This window comes from Symphalangus syndactylus, chromosome 7, assembly GCF_028878055.3.
Source record: "Symphalangus syndactylus isolate Jambi chromosome 7, NHGRI_mSymSyn1-v2.1_pri, whole genome shotgun sequence".
In the NCBI taxonomy this organism is placed as follows: domain Eukaryota; kingdom Metazoa; phylum Chordata; class Mammalia; order Primates; family Hylobatidae; genus Symphalangus; species Symphalangus syndactylus.
This window is the reverse complement of record NC_072429.2, coordinates 101,297,918-101,309,151: the sequence shown is the minus strand read 5'-3', so window position 1 is coordinate 101,309,151 and position 11,234 is coordinate 101,297,918. Positions and strand designations below refer to the sequence as shown.

At 44.4% G+C, this 11,234-nt stretch overlaps 1 protein-coding gene across 1 annotated transcript; it reads right to left on the bottom strand.

The window, feature by feature from the left end:
- Nucleotides 1-1,208: 1,208 nt before the first annotated feature.
- Nucleotides 1,209-10,595, bottom strand: ODF1 (outer dense fiber of sperm tails 1). Its single transcript, XM_055286955.1, has 2 exons — nucleotides 10,136-10,595; nucleotides 1,209-1,783 (listed from the first exon to the last, which is right to left on the bottom strand). The coding sequence occupies exons 1-2, from the start codon at nucleotides 10,453-10,455 to the stop codon at nucleotides 1,342-1,344; spliced, it is 762 nt and encodes a 253-aa protein (XP_055142930.1). The 5' UTR covers nucleotides 10,456-10,595; the 3' UTR covers nucleotides 1,209-1,341.
- Between the last annotated feature and the right edge of the window lie 639 nt (nucleotides 10,596-11,234).

Here is an 11,234-nt window from a genome sequence, read left to right as displayed (position 1 = left end):
AATTAAGAAAAGGAGACGGGCCAGGTTCAGTGACTCACACCTGTAATCCCAGCATTTTGCGAGGCCAAAGCGAGTGGATTTCTTGAGCTTAGGAGTTTAAGAATTGCTCAGGCAACATGGCAAAATCTGGTCTCCACCAAAAGTACAAAACTTAGCCTGCCTTGGTAACATGCACCTGTAGCCTCAACTACACAGGAGGCTGAGATGGGAGGATCATTGGAGCCCAGGAGATCAAGGCTGCAGTTAGCCATGATTGCACCACTGCACTCCAGCCTTCAGGACAGAGCAAGACCCTGTCTAAAAAAAAAGAAAAGAGGCTGGGCATGGTAGCCCATGCCTGTAATCCCAACACTTTGGGAGGCTGAAGTGGTGGATCCCCTGAGGTCAGGAGTTCGAGACCAGCCTGGCCAACAGGGTGAAACCCTGTCTCTACTAAAAATACACAAAAATTAGCCATGCATGGTGCGGCACGTCTGTAATCCCAGCTACTCAGGAGGCTGAGGCAGAAGAATCGCTTGAACCCGGGAGGCAGAAGTTGCAGTGAGCTGAGACTGCACCACTGTACTCCAGTCTGGAGGACAGGGCAAGCTCTGTCTAAAAAAAAAAGAAAAAAAAAGAAAAAAAAAAACAGAAAAAGAGATAGTTATAATAAATCTCAAGCAGGTTGCAAAGCAAAGCTGGTTTGTTTATGCTTTTTTTTTAAATGTTTTGTTTGGCATCCATATACTAACCAGAGCTGGTCAAACCCCCCAAACCACAAGAATGTTGAAAAATGACAAGCTGTATGGCCACCCCGCCTTGGCCAGCAAACATGCCCCTCATCCCACGTACCACCCCGTAGTTTTTGTTTTCTGATCATTGTCCAGTAAAACCACAACCCCACTGTGCTTGAGGAGTCTTTTCCAGGACTCCCTACTGCAGTAGCTTTGAAAAAGTGTTTGCCTTTATCTCTAATCTGTTTCTGCTTTGACCATTTGGTTTCTGGGCTAGGCCATTTCACTGGATCATCTGGAAAACAATGTCTGGGGATGCCCACCAGAAGAGTGTCTTCTCCTGGAGTTTGGAGGTAGTTGAGTATGGAGGAGGGAGTGGAAGTGTGGATCTCACCATATCATCCTTCTATTCCCATCCACTAATTATTCCAGTGTTCACTAACTCTGCAGGGCTCCTGCAGTGGGTTTAACCAAAAGACTTTCACACAACACCAGCAGATTGCAGTTATGTATTCAGTTTCCTATGTACTTGAACAACAGGGGCCATGGGAAGGAGAGGAGAAACACTGGGAGAGCTGCCTGGCTGGAGTAACTGACTTCTATTAAGTAATGGGTTCCTATGCGCACTTTACAAAATCATCTTCCTACAGGAAAATCGGCTTCCACAGGAATAACACGGGTTGCAAGGGTCACATGGGTTGCAGGGGCTGCAGGGGCTGCAGGGGTTGCAGGGGCTGCACGGGTTGCAGGGGTTGCAAGGGTTGCAAGGAGAAGTGCAAGGGTAGCAAGGAGACTCGATCTTGACACAACTGCCGAGCCCGTAGGAGTATGTTACATCCTTCTCATCCACACAGGGCGGCAAGCTGAACTCTTTGCAGATGTTCATGTAGCTGTACTTTTTCGATCCGAGGCAGTCGTACCTGTTCTCCCGCTCAGCCGACACACATACCTTTCCATCCTTCACTCGAACTTTGACTTGATCAGGTTCAAAACCGCATACATTCACCGATCCTAAAATGTTACTGCTACAGCAGGAGGAAGCCAGAATTCTATTTGTTGTTCTTCTCAGTCTGGAATTGAGAAAAGGGATAGGGTGGGAGGGAGCTCAGACCTCAGAAACCAGACACAGCTTGAGAAGCAATATTTTGATTTCTAGCTTTTGAAATAGCCAAAGTTAACACTAGCCATTGTGAAAATAAACTTTACACAAATGCATGAAGTAAAAAGTGTGAGTCCACCCATGCGAATCACGCTGCCCCGCAAGTACACCGCTGTTAACAATGAATGCATGCTGCCTGCTCTTCCCAATCTTTCTCTCGTATTTAAATACCAGCTCCTCCTCTTATTATGGATCCTTGGGTAGGTATCTTAATCTCTCTGTACCTCAGTTTCCTCATCTGCAAAATGGAGATAATAATAATAATAATGCCTGCATCATATAGGGCTATTGGAGGATTAGATGAGATTATGATATTTTACTTAGCACTGTGCTTGGTATATTATAAATCCTGCTTAATTATTACTAGTCTCATTATTATTACTGTAATTAAATTGTGTATATAACTATAATTAAATTATATAAAAATTATATTTTATATTTATATAGATTTAAAATGGGATATAACTAATAAGATACCATTTAAAATCTGCATTTTAGAGATGGCTGTCAGCTTTAGAACCCAGCTCTACTGGTTCACAGGACAGGTGCTACCTCTGGCAATTGCACAGAGACAGCCTGAAAGCTCAATCAAACAATGATGGCAGGAGAGCCCTGGCCTGGCTCTGGCCAGCAGGGCCTGGCTCCTCCAGGCTGGGAAGTCACTCTAGCCTCTGGACAGCTAGCACCAGCAGAAATGCAGTCAGCTGGGTGGGGCCGTGTTGATCAGATACAGAACAACCTGTCAGTGGTGTCTTGAATCAGGATCGCATCAGCTAGCAAGAGCTGATCGTGCACATCTCTTCCCGACTCCCCAGTTAGTACTGCACGCTGATAGCTTGAAATCAATCATAGTCATGATGAGGATATTTACACCAAGGAAACTGGAAAATGCTACATATTAGGGCTCTCCTCTGTCCTCTCTGCAGAGCTACCATGGTTCCTATAGAGCTACCTTGTTGCTATTCAGTAATTTTATTGTGTAAATCCTTAACAAAAATAACAACAGCAGCTCACACTAGTTGATCAGTTATGATCCGTCAAGAGGTAGTAAAGCAAAGTGCCTAAGAACGGACTCTGGAACTGGAGTATCTAGGTTTAAAGCTTGGCTCTGCCATGTGGATAACTTCTCTGTGCCTCAGTTTCCTCATCTGTAAAACTGGGGCAATAAAAATAGCCTACATCGTTGTGTTGTTGTGAGGCTTAAATTAGTTAATGCAAGAAAATATTTGCAATAATTCTTGGCACATAGGATGTTAAGGTTTTGTCTTTTTTTTTTTTTTGCAATGTGCTGTGGAAGGTGCTAAGCATGTTAAAGGCATATTTCATTTAATCTTTACAATAATAACTGTGATGCAGATGTAATATCACTGTATCACTTTTGTATGTTGAATTTTGTTTATGCAGTTACTTCTTTTTGTTACATAAGTTATACAAGTTCATTGTAGAAGACTCAAAATACAGATAAGTAAACATATGGACTATTTTAAAAATACCTATAATCTCATATAACCCTTAGCATTTTGGTGTTTGACTTTATGTGTGCGTGTGTGTGTGTGTAGTTCTATATACATGTAGAGAGAGAGTTTTGTATGTGTTCTTATGAAATCATGCTATACGTACTGATTTTTATCTGTATTTTCCACTTGAGCCCTAACATGATTAGATTAACAGTTTGAGTGTTCACTACCCTTGTACTGAAAGTTACAAATCAAGACTCTTAGTGGCTAATTATAAAATGATCAAATAGAACTCAGTCCCAGAAGACACTGAGGCAAACAGAAACAACTTGTGTAATACACCCAGAGGACTGTATTCAGTCCTATTTCTTTTTTTCCTTTTTCCTTTTCTTTTTTTTTTTTTTGAGACGGAGTCTCGCTCTGTTGCCCAGGCTGGAGTGCAGTGGTGCGATCTCGGCTCACTGCAAGCTCCGCCTCCCAGGTTCACACCATTCTCCTGCCTCAGCCTCCTGAGTAGCTGGGAGTACAGGCACCCGCCACCACGCCCGGCTAATTATTTTTCGTATTTTTAGTAGAGAAGGTGTTTCACCGTGTTAGCCAGGATGGTCTCAATCTCCTGACCTTGTGATCCGCCCAGTTCAGCCTCCCAAAGTGCTGGGATTACAGGCATGAGCCACTGCGCCTGGCCTCAGCCGCATTTCTACCTCTGGCCCCATGGAACCTGGGGTGGCATGGGGCATGATGGTCTTTCTTGCCCTGGGTGTGCCAGGGTACCCTATGCTACACGAAGGAGAAGTAGGAGAATTTTGAACTCTTTGAAATCTTTATCTTTGTGAGGTAAGCAGGAGAACAAGCACTCTATCTTGCTGGATGGGCAGAAAATAGCTCACAAAGATGCAGGGAACCAGCCCAAACTCCAGGCATGGTACCCTCTCTGGATGGATTACAGGCTTAAAGCCAGAGCAGCCAAGGCCAAGGGGAAGCACAGAGCAAGATGGGTACTCTCTGGGCCTTTCAAGACTCTCCCACGGTGTGTGCATGGTCTGAGAATCAAACTTCTCCTGTTCAGCTCAGATCTTCTCATATGAGATGAGAAACATCAAATCCCACCAGGACGATGCAGCCGGGCCTCCTAAAGGAGGGCCGAGGGCCCCAATTAGGAGTCCTTGCTAGTGGCCCTGGCTATGGCCACAGGTGGTTTTGGCAAAGCCCTCTTGACTTCCACAGAAGCTGGATCTGGGAGCCAGGTCTATAAGCCCAAGTCAGCACCCAGATTCATCTCTAAGTAACCTGGGTCCCAGGACACAATTTCATGTATTTTGTTGCTTGGGTTCCTTTTTTTCCTCTATTCTTGTCACTTTGGCTCCTGTGGCTCTGCAACAGCGCACAAGGGTCTCACAAATGTCTTCAGGAAGTCGCCCAAAAAGTCTTGGCCAGATCATGCTTCCTTTTCTTCTTGCTTCTAAGTCAGTGGTTATCAGGGAAGATGTGTTGGTTTAGGGGAAACTGCAGAAGCCACATTTTACTCATCAGACTCAACTCTGAACTTGCAATTTGACTCCTGCCTGGTGATGTCCCCATCACACCACCTGGAATTTTCCATGGCTCTATGGGGTTCTGTGCAAAGGGAGTTTGCCTTCTATACTTGTTATCATGGGGGCGAAGCTTAGCCTCAATAAACGTAGGGAAATCAGCTCCTTTGCAGAAGCCTCTTAGGAAAGCTGGGGAAAGCTAGCAGACAGCCAGTGCCTGTGTCTGCTGCTCTGTGCAGCCTCCTCTCCTCCCTACTAATGCTAAATTTCACCCAGATGTACAACCAAACTCCCGAAAATGCAACGTGCTGCTCACAGCAGTGATCAGCTGCATACCCAGCCATCTTCTCAAATATGTAAATCAGATTCAACCCGGTCATGAATAAAGTAACGAAGATGTGAAAAATGTCTACCTCTACCAGGGAACCAGGTGGGGCAGGCCTTCCTCTAGGCTTCATTGGAGTACTTTGCTTTTTGTCCTGAATTTAGCCCCATCCCAAAGACCCATTTAAACTTGATCCCTCTCTTTCCAACACATCTTTTTCCTTCTCTTCTGCTTTCTTCTCCTTTTCTCTTATTTTCCAGCCATTTCTCTCTTCTCCAGGCTTTTGGGTTGATACTGAGGAAAATGTCACTCAGCAGGGAGCCAGGCAGCATGGCACAGGTGCATGTGACTCTCCTGCAGGGTTTGTTAAAACACAGGTGGCTGATTAGCTGGGCGTGGTTGTCCACAGCTCTAGTCCCAGTTACTCAGGAGGCCGAGGCAGGAGAATTGCTTGAACCCAGGAGGCAGAAGTTGCAGTGAGCCGAGATCACACCACTGTACTCCAGCTTGGGTGACAGAGCAAGACACCACTCAAAAAAAACAAAACAAAACAACAACAACAACAACAACAACAAAACACAGGTGGCTGGATTCCACCCCTAGAGTTTCAGAGGTTTCAGAGCTAGCAAGTCTAGGGTGGAGCTGAGAACCTGCATTTCTAACATGCTGCAGGTAATGCTACTAATCAGCTTCAGGGGCCACACTTTGAGAACCACTGACCAGAGATTAAGCTCACGGATTCCAGACTCAGGCACACACGGCTTCAAGTCTTGGCTCTGCCACCACCTAGTGATCAAGAACATGGCCCCTGAATCTGTTTCATTGTCTGTAAGATGACCAAGATAATATCACCCAACATGTCACCCATGTTACAAGGCTTAAATGAACATGAAGTGCTAGGAACAGTTTCACTCAATAAAGTGTAAGTCTTCTTTATCAAGCTGCACCAGGCCCCACCTTACATGGACTTGCCCTAAATCTGAAGCTTTAAGTCTTATATCATTAAACAACAAGGTCAAACCAAATCATACCAATGAATTTGGCCTAGATGGGGAGAGACTCTTACCCCCGCAGCCAAGGGGTGAGAGCTCTGAGAACTATGGATGTGAAGAGTCTATGATGAGAGGCAGCCAAGGCCCCAACTCACTTCCACTTCTGCAGAGGACACAGAGGTTAACAAGGGAGAGCTCCCCTCAATGGGAGTGGAAGAGACAGCCTTTCACCAGCCAGAAAGCCCCATAGGGCTCACTTATACTCCGACCTCTGGGTCAGAGAATGAGAGAGACTAGAAAGTTTTCTCTGAGGGCTTAGACCTGGGCAAGGCACCTCTAAATCCACGAAGAGCTCACCATGAGGCCTGACTGTCATCAGCCTCACCAAGCAAGAGTGGATTCAGTGAAAACCTCATCCTCAGAGCATGAAGGGGGAACCAAGAAATGAGGAGGCAGATTTTTGAAGTTTTGAGAGTGCCCCTGGTGTGGGGATTTCAAGGGAATTTTTCACTGAGATTCGTGCCAACCACAGACACTTGGGTGCATGGACAGAAACACGGTCTCAGGATTCGTTTCTAGGTACCGGTAAAGAGTACAGCTGTAAATCAAGTTTCATTTGCTCACGAGGACTGCCTGGTGTCCTGGCCACATGGGGCACCCATGAATTAGATAATAAACTCCTAGGGCAGGATTGAGGAGCGCCTGGGTTTTGTTTCTCCAGCTCTAAGACAGAGGGCAGGGAAGCCCATGAAATGTGGTGGTGAATTGGGTACAACTTAAATCAGGCTGGTGGCACGGCTTCCCACAAAGGAAACCAATGCAGTCCCCTCAGCCCCTCTAAATCCAGAAGAGGGAGGAACAGACAAGGGCACTGCCTGCCTCTTGGGGAGGAAAAGAGGATATCAAAGAAGCTACAGAAAAAAAGGTGCTTACTTGGGTCTCTACTAAGGAAGACACTGCCAACATGGTGTCTTCTGAGGCAGCTGCCCAATAAAGAATGGAAATGGATTGGATTTTCTTTTATTTATTTATTTATTTATTTATTTATTTATTTATTTATTGAAACAGGGTCTCTTTCTATTTCCCAGGCTGGAGTGCAGTGGCATAATCATGGCTTACCGCAGTCCTGACCTCCCAGGCTCAAGCAATCCTCCCACCTCAGCCTCCTGAGTACCGGGGACCACCAGCATGTTGCCACCACACTTGGTTAATTTTTTTATTTTAATTTTTATAGAGATGGGGTCTCCCTGTGTTGCTCAGGCTGGTCCCAAACTCCCGGACTTGAGCAATTCTCCTATTACAGCCTCCCAAAGTGCTGAGATTACAGGTGTGAACCACTGCACCCAGCTTGGATTGGATTGGATTTTCTATGCCCAGTCTAAGAAAACACCACACACACGCATCAATCAAATAATATATAGTCAGGAGTGCTCAAGAAATCTGTGGGATCAATTAAGAAATTGTTGGCTGAGGCTTTTTACCAGTTGTTAAAGGAGGACCTAGAGACACAGCAGATTGACTCTGACACAGAAAAACAGTTTCAAGGGGGCCAAGGCAAAGAACCTTCTGGACAACACAGCCTGCCATCTGAAAGGGTATGTCATAACTAACCAACCCCCTCGCATTCTTTAAAGGGGAGGAAGGTCATGTGAATATGAATTCTAAACTCAAAAAGCCTTGGGCAAGCTTTCACACCAAAGATTGTTTAAAAAAATTGAATCAACATGATATTTCTGCATCTATTTAGTTATGGATCAGGCGCTAGCTTAGAGATAAGAATAAAAGGCATTCCACTAGAAGAAAAAATACTACATTGGGGGCCTTCTGGGACTGAGGCTAGAATCAGGGTTTAACATATTCACCCATTTTCAGGAAAATTGAATATTTAGGTTTGCAAGTGACACTAAGCCCTTCTGGAGAGTGAAATGTCAAGTTGTCAGAAATAGAGCATAGAAATTTCACAAGGTGGTGTGAATTGGAAGAGATAAAGAGGACAAGCCTGAGGTCATTCCTACAATGGACTTGGAGTTATCATTTCCGAGATCCAGAAATTAATGTAAAGACATCACCAGCTTCACATATTGCCTGCAGGCAGAGAAAAAATAGGCAAAGACCCAGGCGATGTCAGGAAGAGCATCACAAACCGGAGAAAACATTACCTCTTCCCTAAACTACACTGTCGAGAATTAAGCTTGAAGCTGTTTCTACTGCATGCCAAGAAACAAGGTTTCTGAAAGAGGCATAAAGAGAGTAGATGGCACAGGTCAGAGAGGGATTTTAATTGGTAGAGTCTGGGGATAGGAGAGAAGCCAGAAGACAGAGGCTGGAAAGACCTGGACAAGGGTATTCAAGTATCCAAAAGTAGGAGGAGAGTGGATACTGATCTGCTCACAAGGAAACCTTAACTTGGACCAAATATTTTAAAAACAGCCCCTGCCTCACAGTGTGAGCAATTTATGTAACTTGATACCCTAAGAAATAAAAACAAACATTGGTTCAAAGAGTATGGATGAATTTACAGGTGAAAGCTCCCAGGCTATGAGGGAGGTTCATTCCTGACCATTGGTGGCTGGTGACCTAGACAATAATTATCTTTTTTTTTTTTTTGAGACAGTCTCACTTTGTCAACCAGGCTGGAGTGTAGTGGTGCAATCTTGGCTCACTGCAACCTCTGCCTCCTGGGTTCAAGTGATTCTCCTGCCTCAGCCTCACGAGTAGCTGGGATTACAGGCACCTGCCACTATGCTTGGCTAATTTTTATTTTTGTATTTAGTAAGATGGCGTTTCACCATGTTAGCCAGGCTGGTCTCGAACTCTTGACCTCAGGTGATCTGCCTGCCTCCACCTCCCAAAGTGCTGGGATTACTGGCATGAGCCACTGCACCCGGCCTCCTATTGCTTTTTCCAAAGAAACATCACTGTCACTGTTGTCAAGAGACTCTATCATCTATCATCATCTATCTATCTATCTATCTATCTATCTATCTATCTATCTATCATCTATCTATCTATCATCATCTATCTATCAGTCATCTGTCTATCAGTTTTTCTGCACTTTGCTTGTTTGACTTAATACATCAATATGTAAAAGGCTTCATTAATCCTTTCTATAGTTACTTATTATTCCAGTGCATGAATGTATTATTTATTTAACCAGGGACAGCACTTTCAACCATCTTTTTCATCAACAGTAACAGACTAAATGGGATATGTAAAAAGTTAGAAAAGGAAAGGTTTCTCCAGGCAAAAAGAAAATATAATCTAAAACAAAATTTTTTTAAAAAATTGACTGTTTTTAATTTCCCAATTCAATTAGAAAGCCTTTCAAGTCTATCCTGAAAGTTACAATTCAGTCCCATAGTTTATTTGCAAGACCTTTGGTAGAATTAGAGGGGAGACCAACATGATAGACCTAATTCCAGATGCCAGGTAAGTCTTTGTCTGGAGTGGGGAGACAGGAGAATGATATTCCCACAAAACCAAGGCAATGCCGCTATTGTTCAATTTGCTCTCCTGCTTGTAAAGCCTCTGGCACACATTAAGGATTTGATCAATTATTATTACTTCTCCTGTAGTCATTTCTGTAAGTCCAAATATACTCAAATCACTTTACTCATAACCAGGAAAAATGTTTAGTTTGCTGCTTCCAATGGCTTTTTAATGACACCCCTTGTTTCTTCCCTTCATTAAAGCCGCATTATTTATCATACTGGCATTCTTGCTATAAACCACCAACGACCTTGCCAATCAACATCATTACATTGTCTTTTGAGAGCCCTACAATTCCCATCATGGACTCATTTACTCTTCTTTCCTTAAATCTTTCCTAAGTCACCACGGTCAGTATCCTGAACCCTTTTAATCTTTGTTCAAGAATTGATTGTCACATATTTTTCCTTACTCCAACTTATAAGGCTAATATACCGACTATAAAAATCTAAAAATAAGTTATTTTACTTGGCAAGCTCTCGCTTCTCATCTTCTATGGCTCTGATGGCTTTCCTCTCCAAACTTCTGAGAGATGGTCGCAGACAGTAAAGCTTATAATCACACAGGCAACATGGGTAGAGATCACACAAGCCGCAAGAGCGTGATCTCTTGGAATAGCACAAGCAGTACGGATATGGGTGCAAGTCACAGCAGCAATAGGGGTGCATATATAAGTCGCACAGGCACCGTGTGCTAAATTCGTCAATGCATCTCAGTTGCCTTAGTTCTCTGTCCACCTTCTTTATGTCCCTTCTGACACTGTCCAAGAGACAATTTAGTGCAGCCATTATGGTCACACCTTATTGTTCTGTGAGTACCTTTGGGAAATGGCACTCAGGGAAAAAAATTTGTTCTAAGCCCTTCTCAGAAGTTGCTTTTAAAAATAAATGAGGCACACATGATTCACTTACTTTAAAGCTTGTGTTCTATGACCTCACCACCTTCTGAAGTATGTCATAGTCTTCTGGTTACCATGTGAACTGTACACAGTCATGGCCTCCAGAGACCATCCTCAGAGTTACAGAGCTACTCTCAGAACCATACTCGTGTTGAGATTTCACTCACCTTCAAGGAGGATGGGTCTCCCAAGTAAGCGCAGCTCATCGGGGTGCATGGGGCTGGCCACTAACATCCTTGCCTTGTGTGTGCTCTGGGGACCAGCCATGGCTATGACTGTGTTTGTTGAACTTGGTGCAGGCGAAGGCAGGAGCTGCCCACGCCTTTCTCTCTGCCCTTCTAGCTCTAGCCTTGACTGGAAGCTTGGCCTTGCTCCTTTTGTTCTAGAATTCATTCTGGCTCCAGACAAGTAGAATATAAAGAATGTTCTCATCGTTCTCCTCCTACCAAGTCATCCTCAAGTCAGCCATTGTCCTTGACCTTCTGAGTTACAAGTCTCTGAGTCCTGCCCGTTCTTTGCCAGCTGTGGCCATGGCTGTCTGGGAACCTCAGTTCTCTACTGGTTGGGGGTCCTGTCCTTAAGTTCCCATCTGTCAGTCCTCGGGGGCCTGTCCTGGGGAAGTACCTCCCAACAACTACACCTTTGGTCTTGCATCCAAGCCTCCAGATG